The sequence below is a fragment of the Miniopterus schreibersii genome (genome assembly GCF_964146895.1).
Source record: "Miniopterus schreibersii genome assembly, chromosome: 8".
NCBI classification, from domain to species: domain Eukaryota; kingdom Metazoa; phylum Chordata; class Mammalia; order Chiroptera; family Miniopteridae; genus Miniopterus; species Miniopterus schreibersii.
The window spans coordinates 27,253,779-27,281,297 of NC_138109.1; the positions used below are offsets into that span (position 1 = coordinate 27,253,779).

Genomic DNA, 27,519 nt, shown 5'->3' on the forward strand with positions numbered 1-27,519 from the left:
CCACCGCCCTGCGGGCTCCCAAACGTCCCGGCAGGCCCTGCGCCCCAGGCGCTGCCGAAGGAGTGGGTGCAGGAAGACCGACCGGAAATACGTATCCCAAAAGGCTCCGCCCGGCGCTGCTGATTGGCCGAAGCGAGGCCTGCGACAGCGTGATGACGTTCAGGGACGCTGGCGCGCGGGATTTAAACTACGGCGGTTTACGCTGCGTTTGGACTCTGTAGGATTAGCAGAGTTGTAGGTTCTTCTCATTTGGTGTTTCTTTCCCGGCTCACCCGCGGCCTGCCCGATGGACTCGTCGCTTCAGGCCCGCTTGTTTCCCGGTCTCGACATCAAGATCCAGCGTAGTAATGGTGAGGGGCGGGGTCCCGAGGCCCGGGAGACCTGTGGGCTGTAAGAGGGCTAAAATTATTGCCCCTCCCCAGACGGCAGGGCAGGAGACACTGTTGGGGATTCCCCTCACCCCGCAGATCCGGGTCTCTGCACTGGCCATCAGTCTTCCCTGCCCAAGCCCAGGGCCGCCTGCACTGGCGGTTGGTCCCCTCCCTGTCCTCTGTGAGTAGGCGGGGCTCCTCTGCGGGAATGGACCTTCCAGGGAAGTTAGGATTGCTAGAGTAACTTCCTCTCCAAAATTCTCCCCTGAAATTGCCCTGGTTTTGCAGGGACCTCGGCTTCCTTGCCCTTCTACTCTCCTATAAATATTGCGCGCCTGCAGCACGTCAGGCACTGGGAGTCAGTGTAACAAGACAGACCAGATCTCTGCTCTTCAGGAGCCTGCAGTTCATTCTCCCTCTCCCTCCCCCCTCCCTCCCCCCCTCCCCCTCCCTCCCCCTCCCTCCCCCCTCCCTCCCCTCCCTCCCCCCTCCCCCCCCCTCTCTCTCTCTCTCTCTCTCTCTCTCTCTCTCTCTCTCTCTCTCTCTCTCTCTCTCTCTCTCTCTCTCTCGTCAAGCAGTTCTGGCAGGTCTAATACCCGTGTCAATAGGCGAACCATCAGGAGTGAGGTAGGGAAAGCCAAGGGTGCTAGAGCCTCAGTGCTGTGTTGGGGAACAGTTCACCCAAGGACTTGAGTGACTCCCCTGCTCAAACATACCTTCACTCCACTCTGTAAGCTCTCTTGAGTGGGGCTGAGTCCTTATCCCTTGCAACTCGGTTTTAAGACTTGTTCTCTGCCTTCCTCGCTGTGGGATGCCCTAAGGGTGAAGTGCCAGGAGGTTTATGTCTCCTACTGTTGGAAGAAAGAAAGAGAGAAAGGGAGGAAGGGAGCTATTCTTTCCTTCAGGTCAACTCCACATTGAGAGTTTCTGTGGGATCTTAAAAGTGAAAAAGATGGGTAACTCTGGCCTTTTCATACTATAGGTTTAATTCACAGTGCCAACGTAAGGACTGTTGACTTGGAGAAAGCCTGTGTTTCGGTGGAATGGACAGAAGGAGGTGCCACAAAGGGCAAAGAGGTACGTTCTGCCTGAAAGATCTGTGAAAATGGGACTTGTGAGAGCCTTTTTTTTTTTTAATTTTTATTTATTGATTTTAGGGAGAGAGAAACATTGGAAACATCAATTTGTTGTTCTGTTTATATATGCATTCATTGGTTGCTTCTTGTATGTGCCCTGACTAGGGACTGAATGGGGACTGAACCTGCAATCTTGGCTGAGAGCCTTGCTTTGTTTTTGTTTTTTAAACATATTATTATTGATTTGAGAGAGAGGAAGGGGCGGAGAGAGAGATAGAAACATCAATGATGAGAGACTCATTGATCCTCTGACTCCTGCATGCCCCCTACAGGGGATCGAGCCCGAAACCGGACGTGTGCCCTGACCAGGAATCGAATCATGATCTCCTGGATTAGAGAGGCCAATGATCAACTGCTGAGCCACTCCGCTGGGCTGAGAGCCTTATTTTTGATGCTGTGTTGTTCTCTCTGATCTCAGACATGTTCATCTTTGGATGCATTGGGATTTTCTTTAGTAATACCTGTTCTAAATTGAAGCAATCAACAGTGTCTGGTGTGTTTGTAGAAAGCGAACTGCACAGAATCCTAAAACCTTGCTCACTCAAGCTAGCTTCTGAATGCATATAATTGTTTGGGGAGCAAAATTGATAAACTGGTAGAAAAGTATGTTTCCGAAACACCAAATAACAAGGCAGCTTGTGATAAATGGCACAGGTGAGTAGTCTAGAGCAGCTCGGAGGTGGAACTCATTGAGGATGAGCTGGGCTTGTGGGAGTGGGCAGGGAAGTTTAGCATATGGCCCTCGTGCGGACTAGTGAAGAAGCTGGCTACAGGCAGTAGAAGGCTCAGGGTGCTGGGTCTTCACCTCTGGCACTAAAATGTTTGAGATTTTATTCTATAGCCAGTGGGGTGCCTTGGAAGAATTTTGTGGAGAGGAGAGCTATGACTAAGACCTGTATGTTTTAGAGGCATTGCAGTGTGGTGAAGAGGTCACCAGGCTAGGAATATGAAAACCTGGATTCTTAATCTGTCTCTGCCACTACTTTATATATTTTCAGGCATGTTTCTGCCCCTCTTAGAAACTCAATTTCCTCGTCAATAACATGAGGATGATAATATCTACCTCATAGGATTGTTGTGAGGATTTTTTTAACAAATCCTTTTGTGCCAGTTCCAAAATGCCAGAAAAGAGAAAACACACTACAAAAAAAAAAAAAAAGAAAGGCAGACAATGTATTTTGTGCTAGGGATACAGAGGTGGATAAGATAGACCTGGACCCTCTTTCATGAAGCTTAATGAGATAAATGTAAAGGGCTTGCTTACGTTTGGTGCCTTATGGTAAGTATGCAGATATTTAGATGGTATATTGGAGAAATAAAAGTATTGAATACTTTACATTATCTGCCTTGGATATAGAAGTTCCTAAAATTTCTTTCAACTGGCTAGTTGCTAGTTCTTTATGATTTTTGTTTTGGTTTGTTGTTGTTTAGAATTACAGCTCTTGTTGGGTCTCTCTCCAGCTCAAATATTGCCTGTGGAATAAGGTCCAGACTTCTTGTGAAGCATTCAAAGGCTTTTAAAGATCTGATCCCAATGAACCTTTTTCTTTGTATCACACAAAATATTCTGTGCTAGGGGCAAATGGGGCAGTTCCGCACTCTGTGACCATGCCTAGTGCCTTGCTGCCTACACACTCTCCTATTCTTTCCTCCTGGAATGTTCACCCTTAATCATCAACGTGAAAATCAGTTAATGTCAGAACTAAGATTAGGACTCTGGTTTCCTATGTTGTTTATGCTCTCTGTAGTTTAGGGATTGGAAATGGGGGAGGGATGTGTAGTAAGGGTCTGTAGCAATCCAAAGCAAGTGGATACAAGTGTGGTTACTGAAGTACTTGTCAGCTTTTTGCATTTGGTCATTCTGTCTCCCTTGTCTATCCCATGCTGCTTTGGTTTCCAGCCCTTTGTACATATGACTTCTCTCCCTGCATTAGAATGTAAGCTCACTAAAGGCAAGGGTGATATATGTCTTAATTCATCTTTTTTTTTTTTTTTTTTTTTAAATATATCTTTACTGATTTCAGAGAAAGAAAGGGAGAGAGATAGAAACATTAATGATGAGAGTTATTGATCGGCTGCCTCCTACACGCCCCCAATTGGGGATCGAGCCCGCAACCCGGGCATGTGCCCTGACCAGGAATCTAACTGCGATCTCCTGGATCCTAGGTCAATGCTCAACCCCTGAGCCACGCCCTGCCGGGCCTAATTCATCTTTGAATACCTTCCTCTTGCTGCCTTACTTATGAATAATAAACCTTTGAATAAGCCAGTTAATAAGTAGGAGGTAAAGCTCTCACTCTGGTGTGTTTGTGTTGTTCCTAGAGAGTTTCAGGACTCTGGTGATGTAAACCTAGAATTGTGACCTCATTGCCGGCATGAGCAGATCACTGTGACTAGGGAAGAGTTTCTGGGCTTATTAGAAAATGTAGGTAGACTTAGGGTTAGGTAGCAGCTCTCTCTGGAACCTGTCCCTGCCCGTAAGATCCTGAAGGGCCCTCCATTTTGACTATCACTGGGACAGTTAGAACTTGTTTCCTCCTTTCTGTCAGCCAGCAAGAGGTGTTTGGGGCGCTGTGCCTAGCAGGATCCCACTGCCAGGAGAACAGTAGGGGAGCCAGGCACCCTAGACCTACTGTGGACTGCCTGCCTGTTTGCCTGTCTTCCGCTTCACCTCATTCTCATCACTGACATATACCATTAGCTTGGAAATCAGAAACCAATATCCATCTAGATGGTAAACCACATCTAAGGAATACATATTTGTTTATAACTATTAGTACTTGGTGGAACTTAAAGTTGGTAAAGTCTGAATCTAGAGGTAGCCTTGGTTGCAGAAATAGATGCAATTGGCTTGAACAAGCTATGTTATTTCATTGAAACTTTAATTTGCTCCTTGCAGATTGATTTTGATGATGTGGCTGCAATAAACCCAGAACTCTTACAGCCTCTTCCCTTACACCCGAAGGATAATCTGCCCCTGCAGGTGAATGTAATGGTAGGTGCCTGTCACCTGGCTGCAGCCAGTGCCCCACAGGATTCACTTGGCTTGTTGGCTCTTTGCTGGGTTGTTTTCTGGGACTGCCTAGGACTTTAGCACAGCACGTGGGCCCTTGAGAATTAATAAGAGCCATATATGGTGGTGATGTGTTTTGTTTTTCAGAAACAAAAACGCAGATCAGTCAACTCCAAAATTCCTGCTCCAAAGGAAGGTAAATGGATTTCTACTTGCTTATTGTCATGGGATTGTGCCCGGAATGATGTTCCTAGGGTTCAGGAAGCTGTGAAGTAGACTCATTGTTCCAGTTTAGCAGGTGTTTTCTATGTGAGCAGAGTCCTGCCCTATCTTCCTCAGTGAGAAAGAATCCAACCTACAGGGAGGAGGAAATGGGGAGGTATTCGTCAAAGTGTACACAGTTTCAGTTATGCAAGATAAATAAGTTTGAGAGATCTAATGTATAACATAGGGCCTATGATTAACAATATTGCATTGTCTACTTAAAACATTACTGTAAGAGTATATCTTACATTAGTACAACAGGAAAAAAATAACCATAACATAGGGAGTGGGAGGAAACTTTTGGAGGTGATGGGTAAGTTCATGGCATTGATTGTGACGATGGTTTCATGGGTATATACTTATCTCCAGACCCATTAAGTTGGACACATTAAATATCCACAGCTTTTGTATGGCAATCATTCCTCAAGGCAGTTAAAAAAAAAAAATGAATCCATCCATTCAACCTACAGCTCTTAGGCCAACCTTTTGGGGACCTGATAACATTTGGAAAATTTGCTGACTGGTCTAGAAGTCTTTGTTGTAGAACTCAGAGCAGTAGTCAGCCAAGTTTGTTTTCTTTCCTCAGGAGAACAATGTGCCTTGGAGTGAAGTGGTAAGCAGGCTGTGAGAAAAGCTAGGTCTGGGCTGTTTAAAAGTATAGTTGATGGTGCTATGGAGATCTGGGGGTGAGGTAGGATGGGTGGGATTTCAACAATTCCTTAAAAGGTTAGGCGGTCTCTACAGAAGGCAGCATAAACCTACTTTGACTATAATAGTCCATGACCATAGTGGGTGGCTATAAGCACAAACTGCCCAAGAAATCCAGCTTATTGTTCAGAGCCAGCTATACCTGCATGGCCTATCCCAATCCAGGGAATGTCACTGCCCTGCATGGTCTAGCTACCTCAGGGGCCAAGATAACTACTTGACTGGAGCTTCATATTCCTGGGAGCCCAGGGTGAAAGGTGGTGCAGTTGTAAGCTTGGGCTGGGCATGAGTGATGTGATGCTGGTACTCTCTTGCTGGCCTGCAGGAGAGATGGGAGTGGCAGCGGTCTCACTCCACATGCACAGCCCCAAGGGATATTGCCACAGTTCCTTGTAATGGAAAAAAATCTTAATAAAGGTGCATGTTATTGAACAGCAGAAATGAAACACAAGATTAGAAATCTTTTGGGAAATAGGAAAATAGTAATAATTCATGCTCTTTATGAAAAACATGGATTATATAGAGCCATCAGATCAGCTTAAATTTAGGAGACTCAGAAATTCAGTACAAGTTCATCTTTGCTATATGACACCACATGTTCTATTTCCAAATTTATGACTTCTTTTATTTTACAGGTGAATTGTTTCTCTCTTAAAATGTTAAGAGACATATAGATGGGTAAAAATGAACAAGAATTCAAATATAACTTATTTGTTTCTCTCAGTTAATCATTCTTCCAGAAAATCAAGGTAGCTGATTCCCTGGGTTTCTGATGATTTGGCCCTGGCTTGACTCTGTAGTTTCCTGAAACTGTAGTAAAAGCCCAGACTTTGGAATATGACAGTCCTGGGTTCCCATCCTGGCTCTGACACTTACAATTGAATTACACTGGGCAAGTTGCTTAATTTCTCTGAACTTTAATGTTCCCTTCCATCAGATGGGAATACTGATATTTACCTTATAACGTTGTTTTGAGGTATGGAAGGATTGTTGTAGAATGGTAGGTGCGGGATTAGGTCTATCTCTCCAGAAACGATCTCATATTGGCTGTAGGTCCCTCCATTTACTTAAGATGGTCATGTGGGAGATATCCTTGCCCTCAGGAGCTCTCAGATCTGCAGAATGTGAACAAATTAGATTTGGGATCATGAGTACTTAGCCTGTCTAATTTTTCCTTCCTGGTGGTGAGGGCCCATCTCACCCTGTATAGAATCTTGGAGGGTTGCTCCCATCTGCCCTTCTGATCATGGTGCACTGATTGTTCCCCGGTTCTTCAGGTCTCCGAAGCCGCTCCACTCGCATGTCCACTCTCTCGGAGGTTCGCATCACCACGAAGGAGGAGGATATGGAGGTGGAGCTGCCCGTACCTGCCAATTCCCGCAGGCAGTTTCCAGTTCCTAGTGAGTAATGAATCTGTTCTCCTGTTCGAGGCCCTGGAGCAGCTCCTCACATGTTGCCTGAACCTGTTCTGGAATATCCTAAGATTCCTACACTCCCCTGGCTTAGTACTGTTCTGCCCCTGCCCCCACAGTTCCCTTATCTAGAAAATAGCTTTCTTTTTTTTTTTTTTTTAACTTTATTGAAACATAATATACAGTATATACAGAAGAGTGAACATATCGTTGAGTATATAGTTCTTGAACACATTCATGTAACTAACACCCAAATCAAACAGCATTACCAGCACCCAAAAGTCCCCCTCAGGCACCCTTCTAGTTCCTAAACCCCCAACAGAACCTATAATCCTGACTTTTTTTATTTTTATTTTTTAAAGATTTTTTTATTGATTTGAGAGAGAGAAAGGAAGGCAGAGGGAGATGGGGAGAGAGAGAAACATTGATGTGAGAGCAAAACATTGATCGGCTGCCTCCTGCCCCCTACCAGGGATCAAATTGGTAACCTTTCGGTGCACAGGACCACACTCAACCAACTGTACCACACTGGCCAGGGCTAATCCTGACTTTTAATAGCATAAATTAGTTTTTTTCTCTTTTTGAACTTTGTATTTATGGGATTTTAAAACTATCTTTAATTGTCCATTTTTATTAGATACATAAAGTAGATGTCGATTTTGTAAGATTCACAATCATTACATTTTATATGTATCAAATTTAGCTCTTATAAAATGAAGGTAGTTTTTGCTCAGGTTTCCATTATTGCTGCCTTTGTAGTCTTTGCTCCTGTTAGCCACCTGAATTCCAAGGCTTTTGAGAAGTTAAAAAGGTCTGGCTTTTCTCCCAATGAGTAGAAAGGCCTGGCCTAAGAACACATGCTTGGGTGAAGCCTAAGGAATTCAAACCTTGAAAAGCTTTTCCCGTCATGATGATGCCCATACTAAGGTACTCACACACCCTTTTAAGATTTTTTGACCCAGGAACCAGCCCCTGCAGAGCTCCTGGTCCGGTTCAGGGTGTGGGCTGAGGTGAAGGGGAAAGCCCAAGCTCTGCTCACACTGTAGGAGCCTGAGACCTTGCTGAGCTGGCCTGCTTCATCATTGACTCTTGTTCCCCCACAGCTGGTCCCCCTAGGAACTCCTGCCCTGCAGTGGCTGAAATACCATTTCCGATGGTCAGTGAGGAGGTGGAAGAACAAGTCCGTTCCATGCGAGGTAGCTCTTCTGCAAACCCTGTGAACTCAGGTAAACATGCTGAGCTGTCTGCTGCTCTGCTCCTACTGCAGGACACATAGTTACATCCTGTCTCAAACCTGGCCTGCCTGGGCACCTGAGTTCAAACTGCATTTGTCACTTGGGGGGCATGTTTCCCTGTGGCCATGGAGTCAATTTTTCACAAGAGGTGACCCTGTCTCCTTAAGCTGGCAGGAACCTTCTGATGTAATTGAGGTGTTGTCAAAGCTATAGTGTCTTGGCTGACACCTGAAGAACAGCCCAGAATAACCATGAAGACCAAGCAGAGATGGTCTCACGTCTGGTTGTTGAGAGAATGCCATAAGAAGTGTGGGGAGAGCTTGGGTTAGGCCTGAAGTACTCACATTAGCAAATCTTTACTTTGTGGGTTTGGCCTTCCCAAGAGTCACATCTACTGCTTCCTCTCCTTGCATATGGTAATTTAAGCGCAAGGGTCTAGACAAGGCCTAGTCCTGGAAAAGGCCCAGGACTCAGCACATCAGCCAAAGAGCAGGCTGGCTGGCCTAGACAAGTAAAAGAATGAGCTTTCTCCACCCCTAGTTCGGAGGAAATCATGTATTGTGAAGGAAATGGAAAAAATGAAGAACAAGCGAGAAGAGAAGAGGGCCCAGATCTCTGAAATGAGAACAAAGCGAGCTCAGGTACCTTTCCTGGGAAGCTAGGGCAAGGGTTTTTGGACAGGCATCCTTAACTGCAGTGTTAACGGCAACACAGATATGGTTGGGCCCCAGCATTACTGAGGCTCTAATTCTGATATCCAGGAAGTTTAACTGGTATCTCATCAGGATTCAGAGAATAAATAAGTCAGATATTTTTCCGAGGGCCTTCAGATGAGCCCTATTTTATGCTGGTTGTCCATAAGCATGCCCATCACATAGGGCAGTGGCCAGCAGGCTGCTGGGCACAGTTGCCTGCTTTCCCCCAACCTCTTGTGTATGTGGTGGAGGTTCTGCAATGCAGTTCTAGTTTGGAGCATTTCCCCTTAGTTGGGGAATCCCAGCCTTTTGATCTCCTAAGATGTGGGACAGTGGCCCTTGCCCCAGTTCCTACAGTGGTTTGGTGCATGCCTAGGCCCCCCTGCCAGTCTCTATTCCTAGGGCTTTGTTCCTGGGTTCTCAGCCTAGAGCCAGGGTGGGAGGAAGTGAGATCCTGTGGGGTTTTGTCAACTCAGATGTGCCAATTGCACATGAAGAGATGTTGCTTTTGCTTAGTACTGAGGTCTAAGAACACTTACATCTTAGCAGTCAGTTTCTTTTGCTCTTGTCCCAAACAGGAATATGACAACAACTTTCCAAACTGGGAATTTGCCCGGATGATTAAAGAATTTCGGGCTACTTTGGATATTCATCCACTTACTATGACTGATCCTGTAAGTAAACCCAAAGGGCTTCTACCTCTCCTTCCTGCGTATTAGGTGTACAATTAAGAGACAGAAAACTTCTCTTTAAAGGAGAGCACTGAGAAATTTTCACTCATGCTTAAGGGTATTTTTAAGATCCTTTGGTGGGCTGGAGTTAGTGAGACCTGGATGGGAGAGTCAGATTTTTATAAACTCCTCTCTACCCCATCCCCCACTTCCATAGGTTGGCCAGATTCATACAAATAATTATGAAAGTGTGCTGAAACCTGTAGGCAGCAGAGTGAGAAAACTGGGAAGAAAATTCAGAGCTCCCTCTGTGCTCTTGAGTAACTACAGGGGAGGCAGGGTCCTAGTGTTATATCTTGGCCCCTGACTAAGCCAGACATGGGATTAGAGAGGAGGGGTTCTGGAGAAGCTTTCTTTAATACTGCCCTAATCTTTTGTTTGTTGGTTGTCTCCTCTCATTCTCTTGAAGATAGAAGAGCACAGGATATGCGTTTGTGTTAGGAAACGCCCGCTGAATAAACAAGGTAAACTCCAGTCAGTCAGAAAGAGGCTTTGAAGTGACGGAGGGTTCCTGTGTCCAGGGAGCTTCTCCTGAAAATACTCTCCTTCTGCAGAATTGGCCAAGAAAGAAATTGATGTGATTTCCGTTCCTAGCAAGTGTCTCCTTTTCGTACACGAGCCCAAGTTAAAAGTGGACTTAACAAAGTATCTGGAGAACCAGGCATTCTGCTTTGACTTCGCATTTGATGAAACAGCTTCAAATGAAGTTGTCTATAGGTTTGCCCCTTGCCTCTTCCCAACCCCCCTTCCCTACCCCATTATTTGGTCTTTTTTTCTTCTTTTTTTAAAATATATCTATTGATTTCAGAGAGAGGAAGGGAGAAAGTGAGAGATAGAAACATCAATGATAGGAGAATTGTCATTGATCGGCTGCCTCCTGCACGCCCCTGACTGGGGATCGAACGGAGATGATCTGGATCCTAGGTCGATGATGCTCAACCGCTGAGCCACGCCTGGCTGGGCACAATCCCTTTTTATAATGACTCTAAAACCAAGACTGGTTTTTATGTTTTTTTAAAAAATGTGACAGCCCTAGCCGGTTCTGCTCAGTGGTTAGAGTGTCCATCCTCAGACTGAAGGGTCCCGGGTTCGACTCCAGCCACGGGCATGTACCTTGTTTGCAGGCTCGATCCCCAAACCGGGGCACATACAGGAGGCAACCAATGGATGTGTCTCTCAACCATCGATGTTTGTTTCTCTCTCTCTCTCTCTCCCTCTCTCTCTCTCTCCTCCTCCCTCCCTCCCTCCCTCTTTCCCTCCCTCCCTCTCCCACATTCTTAAAAAGCAACGGAAATATATCCTTGGCTAAGGATTTTTAAAAAAAGATGCTTAAATTTAAAAATGTGACCTATACATGGTGCACAAAGACTAAAATATTTTAGGCTCCTACTTTAGAGGGTTTCCTCTGATCTTATTATATCTAAGTGTATCTTATGCTGGAAGTCAGCTAATAAGTTCAGGCTTTTGTCTTAGGTCTTCAGAGTCAGGGGAGGGGCTGGTGGCTCAGAATGTGAGCCATCGGCATGCTCTTGGTAGGTCAGTCCAGCCCTCTCCAGTTGGCTAGGAGAATTTCAGATTTTAAGTGGGGTTGGGGTCAAGTGGGATCCGTTTGCAGGAGAGAAGTACTAGTGCTTGGAAGGAGGAATCAAGGACCCAGAAATTCTGTAGTGGAAGGGCAGCAGGACCATGTTCCAGGGTGCACATTTTGGCCAGATATACACTCTTCCCTATCCTTTCTTCTAGGTTCACAGCAAGGCCACTGGTACACACAATTTTCCAAGGTGGAAAAGCGACCTGTTTTGCATATGGCCAGACAGGAAGTGGCAAGACACATGTGAGTATTCAGGCATAGCAGGGTGAGTTTCCCGTGGGGCAGCACTGGGTCTGAAAAGGAAGACAGTTTCTTGTAGAAAATCCCCTCCATGCAGATGCCCCATCACCAGATACGCCTGCTGTGCCACGTGCAGGTCGGGACCTTAACAGGTCCAGCCTCCCAGCTTTGGTACAGCCCACTGGGGTGATGGAGCCAGTAGTGCTCTAGCCTAGGCCAAGGGCCCTTTACCAACATCTTCTGCCCCTTCCCTTTGCAGACTATGGGCGGAGGCCTCTCTGGGAAAGCTCAGAATGCATCCAAAGGAATCTATGCGATGGCCTGTAAGTAGAATGTTCTGCTGTAGTGGGGTTGGGCACAGAAAGCAGGTTACTTACTTAATCCATGCTCTCTCCCATAGCCCGGGACGTCTTCCTCCTGAAGAATCAGCCCCGGTACCGGAACCTGGGTCTGGAAGTCTATGTGACATTTTTTGAGATCTATAATGGGAAGGTAGCTGACAAGGAGACCCTGTTTATGCTGTTGGGCCCCCTGAACTCTCTACAACCTTGATGTTGGCTAGAAATGGTAGAAGCCAATCTGTGGGCTGTGAAGCTTTTGGGCCACTCTGCCCTGACACATGGGGGGTTTCGTCTGATGGTGGGATAGTACTCAAGCTCAGCAAGTATGTCAGGAATACTCCTCAGGGCTCCCTCTCAGATAGGAGGTTTGCCTTGTGTGTGCCCTGTGCTCCCGTGACCCACCTCCCTCATACTTCTTTTCCTTTGATCACGCATATTTATTCATATTCATCCTTCCTCTCCCTCCCAACCCCCCTCTGGGTGTATATATATAAATAAATACTCACATACCTCTCTGTGTTTTTGCAGAGTTGCTTTCTTCAGAGCAGGATCTAGATATAATAATAGTTAATGTTGACTTTGTTTTTTAATTTAAAAAATTATTGATTGATTTTAAAGTGAGGAAGGGAGAGAAACAGATTTGTTGTTCCACTTATTTGTGCAACCATTGGTTGATTCTTTTAATCCTCATCTGAGGTATGTCCCCACTGATTTTAGAGAGAGAGGAAGGAAGGGAGAGAGAAAAATTGACTTGAGAGAGAAACATCGATCAGTTGCCTCCTGCACACACCCCGACCAAGGATTGAACCACAACCTGGGTATATGCCCTAACCTAGAATCGAACCCACGACCCTTTGGTACACGGGACAATGCTCCAACCAGGGCAGGTTGATTATTTTATTTTATTTTTTCCAGTACCATGATTCTTGTATGTTTCTCTTTGGTGGATCTGGCAGGGATTGAACCTGCAGCCTTGACATTAACCGAGTTACCCAGCCAGGGCTGCTAATGTTGCTTAATATGACATTATGTGCTAAATATTATTCTAAGCACTTCTTTCAATTCTCTTATCACAACAACCCTACAAAGAAGTATTACCATTACTATTTGCAAATGAAAAATAAGCCTAGGGTGGTTAAGTACTTATCCAGGCTCACACAGCTCATAAAGTATCAAACTAAGGCAGTCCAGTTCAGAACCCAAGCCCTCTGCTAGTCTACCCAGCTCAGCTTCTGTCTGCCTTTCCTGCTGTCTGCCCTTGTCTAAGCTGGGACCAGCCCTGAAGGAGGGAGGAGTCAGGTGGGGTGCCCAGTGCCTGATGGCCTTAGCCTTGTTCCCCTGCCTGGCACAGCTGTTCGACCTACTGAACAAGAAAGCCAAGTTGCGCGTGCTGGAGGACGGGAAGCAGCAGGTGCAGGTGCTGGGGCTGCAGGAGCACCTGGTTACCTGTGCTGACGATGTCATCAAGATGATCGACATAGGCAGTGCCTGCAGGTCAGAATTCTGGCGAGGGGAAGGTCCCACTTTCTAATGCCCAGTTCTGGTGACAGAAACTTGCTGAGCCCATTGTGGTTCCACAGAGCCCTGCTGTCTCCAGCTTGGGGAGGAATGTGAAGGCCTCTGCAGTAAGGGGTCCTAAGAGGCTCATCAGGAGCAATTCAAAATGTCTTTTTTTCCTTTTTTTAAATCCTCACCTGAGGATATTTTTTCCATTGCTTTTCAGAGAGTGGAAGGGGGTGGGGGGAGAGAGAGAGAAAGAAACATTGATGTGAGAGAGACACATCGATTGGTTGCCTCCTGCACACGCCCTGACCAGGGCCTGGATTGAGCCTGCAACCAAGGTACGTGCCCTAGAATCAAATCTGAGACCCTACAGTCTACAGGCCAACGCTCTAACCACTGAGCCAAACCGGCCAGGGTTCAAACTGTCTTAAATCTAACCAAGGTAGGCTTTATTCCCAGCCCCTTACTCCAAAGGCATGCTTCCTGACTTGTCTAGGTTTCTCTTTTCTGTGCCCTGCCTCTGTGATGGAGACAGGAGCTCTGGATCTGTTCTAGGCTGGAAGTGCTGGGACCATAGCTCCTGTATAGAGTTAGGGACACGCTCTTCTTCCAGAGCCCTAGGCGTGGTGCATTGGAGTGTTGCGCAACTTATGGTGGCTCAGAGCAAACTGCCCTCTGCAGGGCCCTCAAGTTTTGGCAAGTGTCTCATGACAACCCCTCCTTCCCTGTGTGCCCTGCAACAGAGGCAACTCATCTTTCCCCATGTCCTTATGGGCCCCCAGGTCTGTCCACACCCCTAACACAGAATCCAATACTGTGGCTGCCAGGAAAACTTACTACTTCCAGAGCTGGAGGGACAGTTTCTGCCCTGGGAAGGTAGAACAGAATTCTATGACAGAAAAACAGGACTTCTTAGAGTCCTGACCTGTGTCCCTCTTACCAGAGAATTCACTGGTGTGGACTGGGTGCCATGGTGGCTGGTGACTTCAGAAGCTCATAGCCATTCTTTGCCCTCCTTCACCACAGGACCTCTGGGCAGACATTTGCCAACTCCAACTCTTCCCGCTCCCACGCCTGCTTCCAGATTCTTCTTCGAGCCAAAGGGAGAGTGCATGGCAAGTTCTCTTTGGTGGATCTGGCAGGGAATGAACGAGGTGCGGACACTTCCAGTGCTGACCGGCAGACCCGCATGGAAGGCGCAGAAATCAACAAAAGTCTTCTGGCTCTGAAGGTAGCAGGGGCTAACTAGAGGTGGTTGGGGTAGCAGGGGCTAACTAGAGGTGGTTGGTCTGGGGGGCTGCTGGTGGAGGGAGGAAGTGGGCAGCGTGAGAGGAAGGAAGGTGTGCATTGGAGCGTTGGGCAGCTTATGGAGGCTTGCTGGCACTTGCTGTCCCACAGGAGTGCATCAGGGCCCTGGGACAGAACAAGGCTCACACCCCATTCCGAGAGAGCAAGCTGACACAGGTGCTACGGGACTCCTTTATCGGGGAGAACTCAAGGACCTGTATGGTGAGTAGTGGTGCTCTGGAGGTGGTCTAGTCCTGTCCTGGGCAGGAGACCCGGTGCCCTTGACTGAGCTTCATTCCTGCCTTTCAGTTCCAGGCTCCTCTGACTACCCAAGAGGGGAGGGAAGGATGTGCTCCCTTTACCGTATGTCCCTGCAGCTCTAGGTTTGGGGGAGGTCATTCCTCCCTTACCTTGTGGAAAGGAGGCTGCAGAATTCAGAAGGAGGACCTTTGGGGAAGCAGGAAAGAGAAGTCCTGGCTTCTGTGACTTTCCTCAGATTCCTTGGCTCCTAGCCTAGAAAATAGGAAAGAGCTGTGGCCTTGAGTGGCTTTTTGTCCCTTATTTTATCCACAAGCCCCTCAAAGGCAGGGAACCAGTTTTTAAGAAGCCTTAATTTGCCATGCCTGGGGCAAGTTGCCTGGCACAGAGTGGATGCTTAATGAGCTCTCCCTCTAATACTATGTGGATTCAGTGACTTAGAGAAACTTCTCCTGGCAGCCTCTCCCCATGATCCTCGACCTCCCCCCCACGCCCCATGATCCTCAACCTTTAACCACCTATTCCCTCTCTTACAGATTGCCATGATCTCACCAGGCATAAGCTCCTGTGAATATACTTTAAATACGCTAAGATATGCAGACAGGTACCCGTACCTACGGCCATGTGGGATGGGGAGCAGGGTGTGGGAGTGGGGAAAGGAATGGCAGTGATGAAAGAACTCTGGGGCTCAGTGCCTACTGTCTACTCTTCTGTGATTCAGTGAACCTGAGGCTCAGGAGTTCAGACATGATGCTTAAAGATCTGTCCTAATCCCCTCCAGGCCTTGGTAGGGAGTCAGCATGCGTGAGGGTCTTTTCCTAGGCCAGAAGCAAAGCTGCTACTCCATCCCCTCGAAGCCTCAAGTCTGGAGTCTTTTTTTTTTTTTTTTTGTAATATATCTTTATTGATTTCAGAAAGAGGAAAGGAGAGGGAGAGAGAGAAACATCAATGATGAGAGAGTCATTGATCTTGATCAGCTGCCTCCTGCACGCCCCCTGCTAGGGATCGAGCCCACAACCTGTGCATGTGCCCTGACCAGGAATCAAACCCCGATCGCCTGGATCCTAGGTCAACGCTCAACCACTGAGCCACACCCGGCCGGGCAAGCCTGGCAGTCTTAAGTGGTGCAGCACTTTTATGAGTGCCAAGGAGGTTGCTTTGGGATCTGATACCTTCTTGTTTCCTCAGGGTCAAGGAGCTGAGCCCCCACAGTGGGCCTAGTGGGGAGCAGCCAACTCAAATGGAAACAGAAGAGACAGAAGCCAGCTCTCATGAGTCCCTGATCACAGGCAACGTAAGGGGCAGGGTGGGGCCTAGCAAGAGCAAGACAGAAACATGGCCTGCTGAGATGGGAACCATGCCATACCATTCTGTCTTTCCTTTTGACCCTCTTAGTTTTCCAAGGAAGAAGAAGAACTGTCTTCCCAGATGTCCAGTTTTAATGAAGCCATGACTCAGATCAGGGACCTGGAGGAGAGGGCCATTGAAGAGCTGAAGGAGATTGTGCAGGTGGGCAGCTGGCCCTGGCCAGGGATGGACTAGACATCCACCCTGGCACAGGCCTGCAGCTGTGCTCAGCACCATTCTCTGAATGTGACCTGGGCTTTGCTCCCACAGGTTTTCAGGTTGGCATGGCAAGAGGCAGCCCTCTACCCTCGCATTCCTTAATTCTTTACCTATTCATCCATCCATTCTTTCAGGGAACTAATATCATACCCCCTTCCTTGGCCTGGCACACACAAGCTCTTCTCCATCCTAGCCGGAGCCAGTCTCCACCACGCTCCTGGTTGGGGCTTTGGAGGGTGGTTTATATGCAGGGACTCTGTTACTCAGTGGCTGTTCAGTGAGTATGTTCTGTATGCCAGCTCCTGTGCTGAGACCAAGGACCAAAAACAGGAAGTATGGATGGTAGACCCTAAAGTAAGACTTGTTCAATCCTGATTCTTTCTTATAAGCTGATTTCCTGGTGAAAGTCATTTAGCCTCATTGGACCTCAGTCTCTTCATCCCTTAAATGGCTAAGACAGGATAGTTTTGTCTGAGGGTTAAGTAATGTGCTTTTAAAGTGCTCAGCAGTGCCCAGCATTTGGTCAGTGTTTAGGAAGTCGTAGGTACTAGCACTGCCATGATCCTATGTGGAAGAGCAGGTGGAAGGCAGAGGCCTGAAAGTGCACTGTGACAATGGGGTTCTCAGTGCAGAGCAGAAAGGAAAAGCTTGGCGCCCTTGGAACTAAAGGGAATGTGAAGGATAATTGCTTAGTCGTACCCTCCCTCCCTGGAGTACTTGGGTACACACGTTTAAAAGGACATGGTACTTTCAGAAAAATGAGAAGTTTGCTCCGGTCAGAGCAGAAAGTGTGAGCAGGTGATGGAAAGAGATTAAGCTGTGGACAGGTCAGCAGGGACTTGATGCTAAAGGGCCTTATGGCTCATACCAGAGGCCTAGACTTCGTTATGAGGGCAGTGGATGCCTTTGAAGGGAGTTAAACAGTGGTTCCATGGTCATATGAGAGCTTTGTGTATATCACTGTAGCCACAGTGTGGAGCCTGGTTTGGGGACATGGGGAGAGTGTGAGTAGAGGCAGTTAGGAGTTGAGTGCCATTAGGAGATGTTGGTGCCTAGACTGAGTGTGGCAAATGGCCATAGGATTCAAGAACCATTTAAAGGGTAGACTTGGGCCTTGGCCAATTTGCTCAGTGGTTAGAGCGTCGGCCCTTAGACTGAAGGGTTGCAAGTTAGATTCCTGGTCAAGGATATGAACCTCTGTTGCAGGCTCCATCCCTGACCCCAGTTGGGATGCATGCAGGAGGCAACCAATCAATGTGTCTCTCTCTGTCTCTTAAAAAAAAAAAAATCAATGGAAAAAATATCCTCGGGTGAGGAATAACAAAATAAAATTTTAAAAAAAGGTGGACTTGGTAGGATTTGGGAATAAGTGAGGTGAAACAAAGTTGTTGCTCAGATTTCTGGATCGGGCATCAAGACAGATGACAGCATTCGTTTGATATGAGGGACAGGGACAAGTTTGGGGTATGGAAGAGGCTGAATTCAGTCCAGAGGCTTCTGTAGGAGGCAGGCAGGCCATGCCTGGAGGAATGGGCATCTGCATTGCGGTTGGTGGGGTCCTAGGAATTATTTGCTAAATTAGTTTGGTCATTGTTTGAACTGACAGGGTCCTCCTGGTGTCGTTGCAGCAAGGGCCAAGCTGGCTTGAACTCTCCGAGATGACTGAGCAGCCAGACTATGACCTGGAGACCTTTGTGAACAAGACAGAGTCTGCCCTGGCCCAGCAAGCCAAGCACTTCTCAGCCCTGCAAGGTGGGTGCAGCAGGATGGAGTCTTTGCAGGTGATGGCAACTGTGCCCTGAGGGAATGGGGCCTCTTAAGACACCCACTAACCCCTAGTGTACCACCTCCCCTTCCTTCTAGATGTCATCAAGGCCTTACGCCTGGCTATGCAGCTGGAAGAACAGGCCAGCAAACAAATAAGCAGCAAGAAACGGCCCCAGTGACGATTGCAAATAAAGATGTTTGGTTTCACACCCAGCCTTTTCACCACCCCACTCCTCCCCAGTGAACTTTGGGCACCTGGTGGGTCTAGTCAGGTTCTGAGCTCAGACAAGCTTTGGTAAATGCCAAGTATTGGGGTATCAGAACCAGGGCGGCTGGGGAGGGGATCAGAGTGACATGGGACACTTTCCTTCCTCAATTGCAACCCTGAAGGGAGCAAGGATGGGAGGAGGGAACTTCTAACTATCTTGTGTGGCCCTTCTCTTCAAGTGGGGAAGGCTTGTTGGCATAGTTTTTCCTTGGTCAGCATTCTGCTGTGTGGACTGGCTGCTGGTGGAGGGCTCCCTGGGGTTGGCCTGGCTCTGGGGCAAGGGAAGGAGCCTCTAGTCTGGCTCTGCTGGCTGTGGCCTGCCATCCACACCCTTGGTCTGGGCACTGATACGTCTTGTACTTTTTAAAAGTTTCTGGAACATCTTCCTTCCTTGCTGTTTTTTAAGGTCCAAGAGGATCCATGCTGTTTTTTGTGTTGTGTTTGTACATTGTGTCTAACAATAAAGAAAGGGGAAAAATCAGCCTGTTGAGTGGTGTGTGTGAAGGGCCTGGGATGTGTCTGAGCCTTCTGAGACTAAGGACGCGGCTACATCTCTGGGTAGTGCTGATTCTGTCCTCTACTTGGGAAACCAAATCCACACCTTCCATTAAGTGACATGTTGAAGACTTGAACCTCTGTCTTGTTCAGTGATGCTTATGAGGCCCCAGGCTCTGTCCTGGGAACAGGAGCTATAAGCAGACAGGAGATGGGACTGTCAATTAGTCTGCTCGAGGCATGTTAAAAGATTCTGTGGGAACACTGACAAGAAAGCACTTGGCTTGCTAGACAGGAAAGGATCTGACAGGCAACACCAGCTTGGTCTTGAAAAATGAGAAGTTTCCCAGGTAGACTGAGGGACCATACAGGGGGTATGGACAGTTTGGGGACTGGAGGACTCCAGATTTAGTATCATAGAGCATGAATTATCTAGATGGACCACTAAAAGGTCTTTAGCCTCAGAGCCACACAATCCAATGTGTTCTAGGCCTCAGTCAGGGAGATGCGAGGGGAGCAGGGGCACGTGGGCTCCTATAGGAACTCAGAAGGGTGAGGTTGAACAGACCAAGTTCTGGCCCTCTAAGCCTTGGTTACTTTATTTGTAAAATAGTGTATTCTCTACCTCATGGTGAAATACATGAATTTGAGGTACCATTAAATAACCAAATATAAGACCTGGATTCAGAAATTCTGGTGAATCCGAAGTTAGAAATGGCACTAGCTCTACAGTCCTTAAAGCTTCCAGATACCTAACTTTCCCCCCCACCTATAAAATGTGGCCACCAATACCCACTCACAGAATTGAAAAGACTTAATGAAAGAATGCCACCAGCTGGGGCCTGATCACCTTCTCACCTGGAATATCTTCCAAGTCCCAAACTGGTCTGTTTCAATTCTCAACTCCCAGTGATCCATTCTCCCCAGCCAGCCAGAGGAATCCTTATAAGTTACTCCCTGTTTGGAATCCTTTAATAACACCCCTTTGCACAAAGATAAATTCTGAATGCTCTACTGTGGCATATTAGGCACTGCCCAGGCAGCTCTTTATGGGTTCAGTGGGAATGTAATTTGGACAGAACAGTTTGGAGGCTAAAAATTCAGCTTGTGAAGCCACATTGCAGGGTGGGATCCTAGCTCGGAGTGCAGAGCCTTAAGTGGGTTGTTTACTCTCTGTGCAGTGAAATGGGGATAATATGAGCATAGAATCGTTATGACTATTGAGTTAATATACATACAGCAGTAAGTACAATGTCTCACATTTAATAACTGCTTGCTATTTAAGTACATAAGAACAAAGGTTTTTGTTACATTTAATACTGTATCCACAATGTAAGCACACAGAACATGTTTTTGAATGAATAAATGCATCCTACACTCCCTGTTCTCCAGCCACACTGGCCTTTATATCTTGAATATGTCAGGGCTTTTTTTTTTTTTCCGTTTTCTTTTTTTAGTAACAGTTTTATTGATATATAATTCACAGACTATAAAATTCACTCTTTTAAAGTGTGCAATTCAATGGTTTTTAGCATACTCATTTATTTGGGCAACCATCACCACTAATTCCAGAATGTTTTCATCACCTCAAAAGAAACCCCATACCCATTAGCATTCACCCTCAATTCACTTCTCCCCCAGCCCTAGGAAACCACTAATCTTTATGGAGTTGCCTAGTCTGGATATTTCATATAAATGCAATCATACAGTGTGTTGTCTTTTGTGTCTGGCATATGTTTTAAAGGGTAATTCAGTACTTCATTCCTTTTTGTGGCCAAATAATATTCCATTGTATGGCTATACCACCTTTTGTTTATCAGTTAATGAACATTTTGGGTTATTTCCACTTTTTGGCATGAATAAACCAGGCTATGAACATTCATGTACAAATTTTTAGGCATATGTTTTCAATTCTCTTGGGTATATATCCAAGTCCTTTGCTCATTTTTAAATTGGATTGTCTTTATTGTGGACTTTTAAGAGCTATATATATTCTGGATACTGTGGATACTGGACCTTATCAAATATATGATTTGCAAATATTTTCCCTCATTCTGTGAGTTGTCTTTCACTTTATTTTATTTTATTATTATTTTTTTAAATATATCTTTATTGATTTCAGAGAGAGGAAAGGAGAGGGAGAGAGAGAGAGAAACATCAATGATGAGAGAGACATTGATCGAGCCCACAACCCGGGCATGTACCCTGACCGGGAATCGAACCCTGATCGCCTGGATCCTAGGTCGACGCTCAACCGTTGAGCCACGCCCGGTCGGGCTGTCTTTCACTTAAAAAAAATTTTTTTTTAAGTATTTTCAGTTATTTTTTATTTTTAGATTTTTACTGATTTTTAGAGAGGGAGGGAGAGAAACATTGATTGAGTGCAACTGATCGGCTGCCTTCTGCACACACCCCTCCCCCAAGGATCGAGCTGGCAACCTCCTGGTGCACGGGACAATGCCCAACCAACTGAGCCACACCAGCCAGGGCATCTTTCACTTTCTTGATCCTGTCCTTTGAAGCACAAAGGCTTAATTTTGATGTTCAACTTACCTTTTTTCTTTTTTAAATATACATTTTATTTCATTCTCACAACAATCCGAAGAGGAAGGTATTATCATTACCATTTTACAGATGACAAACTAAGGCTAGAGAGATTAAAGTACCTTATATACTACTTCAGCTCCCAAGAAAAGTCCTGATAGACTCCAAACCTTATATAAAATCTAAAATAGAATTTCATATGGAGTCCTTTACTTTTATAAAGATAAAAAAATTTCTCTCCACCTTTTACCTCCAGGCAAATAAAGAAGTTATTTTATAAAGACTTGTCATAACGTTCCCTCTGACCAATGAATTCTATCTAAGCACAATACTCCTTTATGGTAGTTCAGTAAACTGGGGAGAAACTTTGGCTACATGTTATTCTCTAGTACATATGTGTTGTTCTTAAAAGCCTACCTCCGCAGAGAATTTTACAATGACTGGAGGAATTCAATCAACAGAAGACAGGTGCATCAGGGTGTAGGAAGAACCATGAAGAAGTTAGTTCATAGGCCAAGTAAGATGTCTGGATACACATACTAAGCCGGAGGTGAACTAAGAAGCCAGAAGAGCAACCATCAGCAGCAAAAAACTAAATCCAAGGATACCAGTATGAGCCATAACATAAACTAAGCCAAGGATGCCACTTCCCATGATGGCATTCATCAAATTAAAGACTGGGAAAACACATGAAATGAAACACGGGGGAGGGGGGGGATCCCTGTCTGTGAAGTTTGTTGCTTAGCAATGGGCTCAACTCTCACCTCCACCGCCTCCTGGGGCTGCTGGGGGAAAAAAGTACCAGCGGGGTTGGACATTGATGACCCCCCAGGGCACCTCCGTGCTGCTGGCTGGCCGACTACCAGGTCCATCCTCAACTTACCTTTTTCTATTGTTGCTTATGTTTTTAGTGTCATATCTAAGAATCCATTGCCAAATCCAAGGCTGTGAAGATTTATGTTTTTTTCTGAGAATTTTATATTTAGGTGGTCTATTTTAATTTTTGTAGGTGATATGTGGCAAGGGTCTGAATTCATTCTTTTGCATGTGGATATCCAGATTTTCTAGTACCATTTGTCAAAAAGACTATTGTCGCCCGGCTGGTGTGGCTCAGTGGTTGAGCATCAACCTGTGATCCAGGAGATAGAGGTTCGATTCCCCATCAGGGCACATGCCTGGGTTGTGGGCTCATCCCCAGCAGGGGGCGTGCAGGAGGCAGCCAATCAATGACTCTCACCATTGATGTTTCTCTCCCTCTCCCTTCCTCTCTGAAATCAATAAAAATAAACACAAAAAAACCTCCCCTCTGCTGTGTTCCTCTTCAGCCACCATCCTAATTTTTTCTTCCCCTTCAAACTTCTCAAAAGAATTATCTATTTTTAAATGTATTTTAAAATGTATTTTTAAAACTTCCCCTTTTTTCAAGTTTTTGAAAAAACTAATCGTTTTTGTCCACTCCATTGCACAGAAACTGCTCTTGCCAATGCCACTCAATAATCTAATAACCACTTTCTAGTCTTCCTTTTCACTAGACATTACAGTAGCGTGAGACCATGACATGACCCTCACCCTGTTCTGTCACTCTAATTGCTCCTTCTGGCTCCCTTGCAAGCCTCTTCTCTACCTGGCCTTAAATGTTGCCATTCCTCAAGCCTTGGGCCTAGGCCTTCTTCTTGTATTTCTTTATGCCAGAGGTTGGTGAACTACTGGAACTAATGAGGCCCATGAGCTGAGTGGCTTTTGTGTTAGAAAAAAATTCAAAAGCATAATATTTCATGACAAATGAATCCCAGCATAAAGTTTTACTGGAACATAGCCATATCCACTTGTTTACCCTTGTCTATGGCTGAATAGCTGTGACACAGACCCTATAGCCCACAAAACCTATTTACTTACCCTTTACAAGATAAATTTGCCTTATGCTGTCTCCCTAGATTACATTCATTCTGATAGCATTAATTACCATTTATATACCAATGATTCCCAAAAGAACATCTTCTGTCCAGATCTCTTCAATAAGGATGACCAGACATGAACATTCAGCAGCCTGTTGTCAGGGAGAGGGAGAATTCCCCTTTCACCCTCTTTAGTTCTTATGGCGGGAATAGTAACAAAATAATAAAATTGACATAAGACTAGATTAACAGAAGAAAAATTTACATGTGCACATGGAAGAATCACAATATGATGTTCAGATAATAAAATGAGGCTCCAATAAATGATCAAACCAGGCATCTTTTATTTTATTTTATTTTTTTTAAAGAAACAAATTTGTGAGAAACTGACAGGACAAAGAAAGCTAGTGCTCAGGAGAAAGTAATCTAAGCAAAGTTTGGGTTTGGGTAGTAAATTAGTAAAAGCCAATGTTTGTTTATATACACTGCTCAGCTCTGAGCGCTTTAACTCTGTCAGTAAGGGGCAGGGAGGACACCTTTCACACGGGATATTTATTTCCCGCATTCAAGGAGACAAGGGAGAGTCGGGGTGCCTTTCTGCTTCTCAAGTAACTAATTAAAGTAATCACTATGCCATATGTTACTTTGGAGTGGCCTGTCTCGGGCCTCAACAGTCATTGCCACTTAACACGAGTCACCAAGCTCCTACCTTAGCCTACTCTACTTCAATAAAAATGGCATCAATATTCACCCATCTGATCAAGTGAGTTATTGAAAATTCCTAACACATCTTCCTCTCCCTACACCCCCACATCCAATCTCACCAAACCCTTCAAAACAAACCCAAGCCCACCCTTCCTTTCCATCTCTACTGCCTTTCACCCTTTTCGAACGCACCCACGTCTCTCATCCTGGACCACTGGAAAAGCTTCTAAAAGGAGTCTTTTCAAAAAGTAAACAAAGCCAGGCTATTCCCCCTCGGTCGTGTCCCAAACAGAGCCTTCAACCTCCACCAAAGCTTGCACAGCTCTTGGCGCAGCGACACTCGCCACCTCAAGCCCTCCCCAGGGCTTCGGAGCTCAGAACTCACTTTCACGCCGGCGGGCTCCCGCGCGGTTGCAGACACGCCGTAACTGCAGGCCTCTACGACGCGTCGCAAAACCGTCGTAACTGCCTGCCACTTACAACGTACAGGGCGGGACTGCGTTTTACAAACCGGACCGTGATTCCTTGCGTTTTCTCTTTCCAGCCGGCGCCGAGCTATGGGTAAGTGTTGCTTGTGTGGCTATTGGGGTTGAAGAGCTGTTCAATCCGGCGCCATCCTGTCTAGCAGCTAAGTTAGGAGGGTGGGCGCCTTGACCCTCGGCAACGAACAGCCATGAGGAGGGTGATGTTTGGGGTTGGGCCACCGAGCCGACTCTGGGGCTGGTGCCAGAGCGCGAGCCGGTGCCGGAGCGCGAGCCGGGGCTGCAAGCGGCACCAACATGGCTGCCGCGGGAAGGACTGCGGGCTGGGCAGCACGCGTATGATGACACCTTAGGACTGCTGTAAAAACTCCTGAGTGCTCAGTGGGGAAGCCAACCTTGGAGAACTGAGCGTGCGGCCCCCCCTGCTCGGGGTCTGGAGCGGCAAGGCTCGGCCCTGGGTCCAGTGGTTCAAGCTTCCTCGCCCCCTCCCCCGCATACAGGCATCTCTCGGGACAACTGGCACAAGCGCCGCAAAACCGGGGGCAAGAGAAAGCCCTACCACAAGAAGCGAAAATATGAGCTGGGACGCCCTGCTGCCAACACTAAGGTGCGTGCGGAGGCCTTGCCTCCTGCTGGGCTCTGTGGTCCGGCCTCTGTCCGTGGCTGTTGAATCTTGGGGGGTGGGGGGGTCCGAGATGTTTCAGGTGTGAATGGCCTCTTCACTTTAACCTGTTGGGTAAATACTAAAGAGATGCACGGAAACATGCTGTATATTAGGATTGAAAAACGCCTGGAGGGAGTGGGCTCCGCACATGCTGGTTAGAAATCTGGAGTTTTTTTTGTTTCCACGAATTTGCGTGTGCCCATGCTAATCATCTCGGTATCGTTCCAATTTTTTATTTTATTTTTTATTTTGGAGGTAACTAGAGTGATGAAAAAAATACCCTTAGGTGTGGTGTGGCTGTCTTGGCCACCTCTGTACCACTTGCCAATGCTAGGACTTGTCATAGTTACACTGACTGTTTCCTCCATCCAGCCCAGGCTCCCTTCCCCTTGTCTTCCTTTCCTTGTAATCTAGTTCCTATCTCCTTGTGTGTTGTAGATTGGACCCCGCCGCATACACACAGTTCGAGTGCGGGGAGGCAACAAGAAGTACCGAGCCTTGAGGTTGGATGTGGGCAACTTCTCCTGGGGCTCAGAGTGTGAGTGAGGCCCTCCAGGAGTGGGTGGGAACTCAGCACCTAAACCCTTCTAAGCTTCAGTAAGTGCTTTTAGCAGGAAGCCCATGGCCTCCACCCAGATACTGAAGTTTCTTCTTGACCCTGAGGTTGTGGTAACCAGAGCGGTCTCTCCAGCCTGTCCTCTTCTCTCTTAATTCCTATAGGCTCAGGGAGGGGGCTGAATCTAGAGACTATGTATGTGTGGTGTCAGCCACTTCTGGGAAGATGGGCTTGTGGAAGATGAGCTGGTGCCCTATGGCTAGGTAAAGGGTTAGAGTTCCCTTGCTTCTCCTTAGGCCCTATTAAGGTGGAGGTGGGAAGGAAAGGCCAGCTGGCCTCTAGTTTACATGGCTTGATTCTGAATTTCTCTTGCAAGCAGGTTGTACGCGCAAAACGAGGATTATTGATGTTGTCTACAACGCATCCAACAACGAACTGGTCCGCACTAAGACCCTAGTAAAGAACTGCATTGTGCTCATTGACAGCACACCATACCGACAGTGGTACGAGTCCCACTATGCACTGCCCCTGGGCCGCAAGAAGGGGGCCAAGCTGGTGAGTTTTTAGGGAGCCAACCTCCCTGTAGGGGTGGGGGGAGGCCAACCTGATCCTAGCCGCCTTGTGATGAAAATTCTGTCCAGTTCTGCTACTGAATGGAGAGAGAAGAAAACCTTCAGTGCTGAGGAAGGCAGCAGAAGTTGAGGGGTGTGGGGTTCAAGGCTATGGTTACATTCCTTCCCCCGAGCTAGGACTTTGGGACCCCCAGCTAACCCATCTCTGTCTCCTTTATTCAGACTCCTGAGGAGGAAGAGATTTTAAACAAAAAACGATCAAAGAAAATTCAGAAGAAATATGATGAAAGGAAAAAGAATGCCAAAATCAGCAGTCTTCTAGAGGAGCAGTTCCAGCAGGGCAAGCTGCTTGGTAAGATGGCTGTTGCGTTGGGGTCGGGGAGTCATAAGCTGTGGTGTGCTCTCTGCATTTTACCCTTGCTTCACTCCTTTTGACTGCCAGCCATGTGGACTAGAGGGTTCACCAGGACAGTTTAATAACAGCATACAAGTCAATGTTTGGTCAACCTATTAGTGTGAAGCTAAAGTAGGAAATGGTAGGCAGGAGCCCATAGGTCTGAACTTGGCCTCTGCCTCTCAGTTTCAGGAGCAGTATTTTGAGAAGTTGGGGGCTGTCTCAGTGATGAAAACTTTGTCCAGTTCTGCTACTGATTTTAAGTGACGATAAAGTATATCTGAGGAGACAGCAGGTTTCATGCCTGCCCCCCAGAATACCTAAACCAATGTGTGTGAGGGCACATAAGTATGGGTAGGGCCACATGATTATTTTGCTAAGGACCACATACTCTCTTACAGCATGCATCGCTTCAAGACCAGGCCAGTGTGGCCGAGCAGACGGCTATGTGCTCGAGGGCAAGGAGCTGGAGTTCTATCTGAGGAAAATCAAGGCCCGGAAAGGCAAATAAATCCTCTTTCTTCCTGTCCTAGCTCATGTAATAAAGGTGTTTAATCTGGGTTCTGTGTCCATGTTGTCTGAATACTTGATCACATGTTAAGAGTGCCCTAATTCCCTCTCCCTGAAGGCCAGGCCTGTTACATAGGCTGTTCCTTAACATACTACAGGGATCATTTCTCACCCCAAAGTGGGGGGTGGATGTGACATGCAGGCCAAACAAAGACCATATAAGGGAAGTATTGCAGCACTGGGGCCCCCAACAATATTGGGGTGTTGACCGTGATTGGAACCTAAGGCAATGTTACCTCTTAAGCTGGCTTTTTTA

The 27,519-nt window shown here is 46.7% G+C and overlaps 2 protein-coding genes and 2 long non-coding RNA genes across 5 annotated transcripts; 2 read left to right on the forward strand and 2 right to left on the reverse strand.

Annotated features, from left to right (window-relative positions):
- The first annotated feature begins 186 nt into the window (after positions 1-186).
- On the forward strand, positions 187-18,867 carry KIF2C (kinesin family member 2C). Of its 2 annotated transcripts, none has more exons than XM_081145242.1 (21): positions 187-350; positions 1,354-1,448; positions 4,407-4,502; positions 4,668-4,716; positions 6,770-6,892; positions 8,008-8,130; positions 8,680-8,780; positions 9,413-9,508; positions 9,975-10,029; positions 10,120-10,282; positions 11,309-11,399; positions 11,656-11,719; positions 11,797-11,888; positions 13,089-13,231; positions 14,267-14,471; positions 14,639-14,749; positions 15,322-15,389; positions 15,974-16,079; positions 16,181-16,294; positions 17,980-18,103; positions 18,215-18,867. In XM_081145242.1, exons 1-21 carry the CDS (start codon positions 287-289, stop codon positions 18,295-18,297), a joined length of 2,166 nt encoding a protein of 721 aa, XP_081001368.1. In that variant the 5' UTR covers positions 187-286; the 3' UTR covers positions 18,298-18,867. The 2 variants fall into 2 exon arrangements, with proteins under 2 accessions (XP_081001368.1, XP_081001369.1); XM_081145243.1 differs by having other exon boundaries at positions 4,407-4,490.
- LOC308560890 lies at positions 307-6,779 on the reverse strand. The gene is made up of 4 exons (XR_013999401.1): positions 6,694-6,779; positions 6,450-6,607; positions 1,088-1,222; positions 307-388 (listed from the first exon to the last, which is right to left on the reverse strand). It is a non-coding gene; the product is annotated as an uncharacterized lncRNA (long non-coding RNA).
- LOC308560891 lies at positions 11,378-14,263 on the reverse strand. The gene is made up of 3 exons (XR_013999402.1): positions 14,181-14,263; positions 12,244-12,288; positions 11,378-11,449 (listed from the first exon to the last, which is right to left on the reverse strand). It is a non-coding gene; the product is annotated as an uncharacterized lncRNA (long non-coding RNA).
- A 5,611-nt stretch (positions 18,868-24,478) lies between the features above and the next one.
- Positions 24,479-27,253, forward strand: RPS8 (ribosomal protein S8). The gene is made up of 6 exons (XM_081145251.1): positions 24,479-24,586; positions 25,008-25,114; positions 25,610-25,709; positions 26,107-26,282; positions 26,522-26,651; positions 27,095-27,253. Exons 1-6 carry the CDS (start codon positions 24,583-24,585, stop codon positions 27,202-27,204), a joined length of 627 nt encoding a protein of 208 aa, XP_081001377.1. The 5' UTR covers positions 24,479-24,582; the 3' UTR covers positions 27,205-27,253.
- The last annotated feature ends 266 nt before the right edge of the window (positions 27,254-27,519 follow it).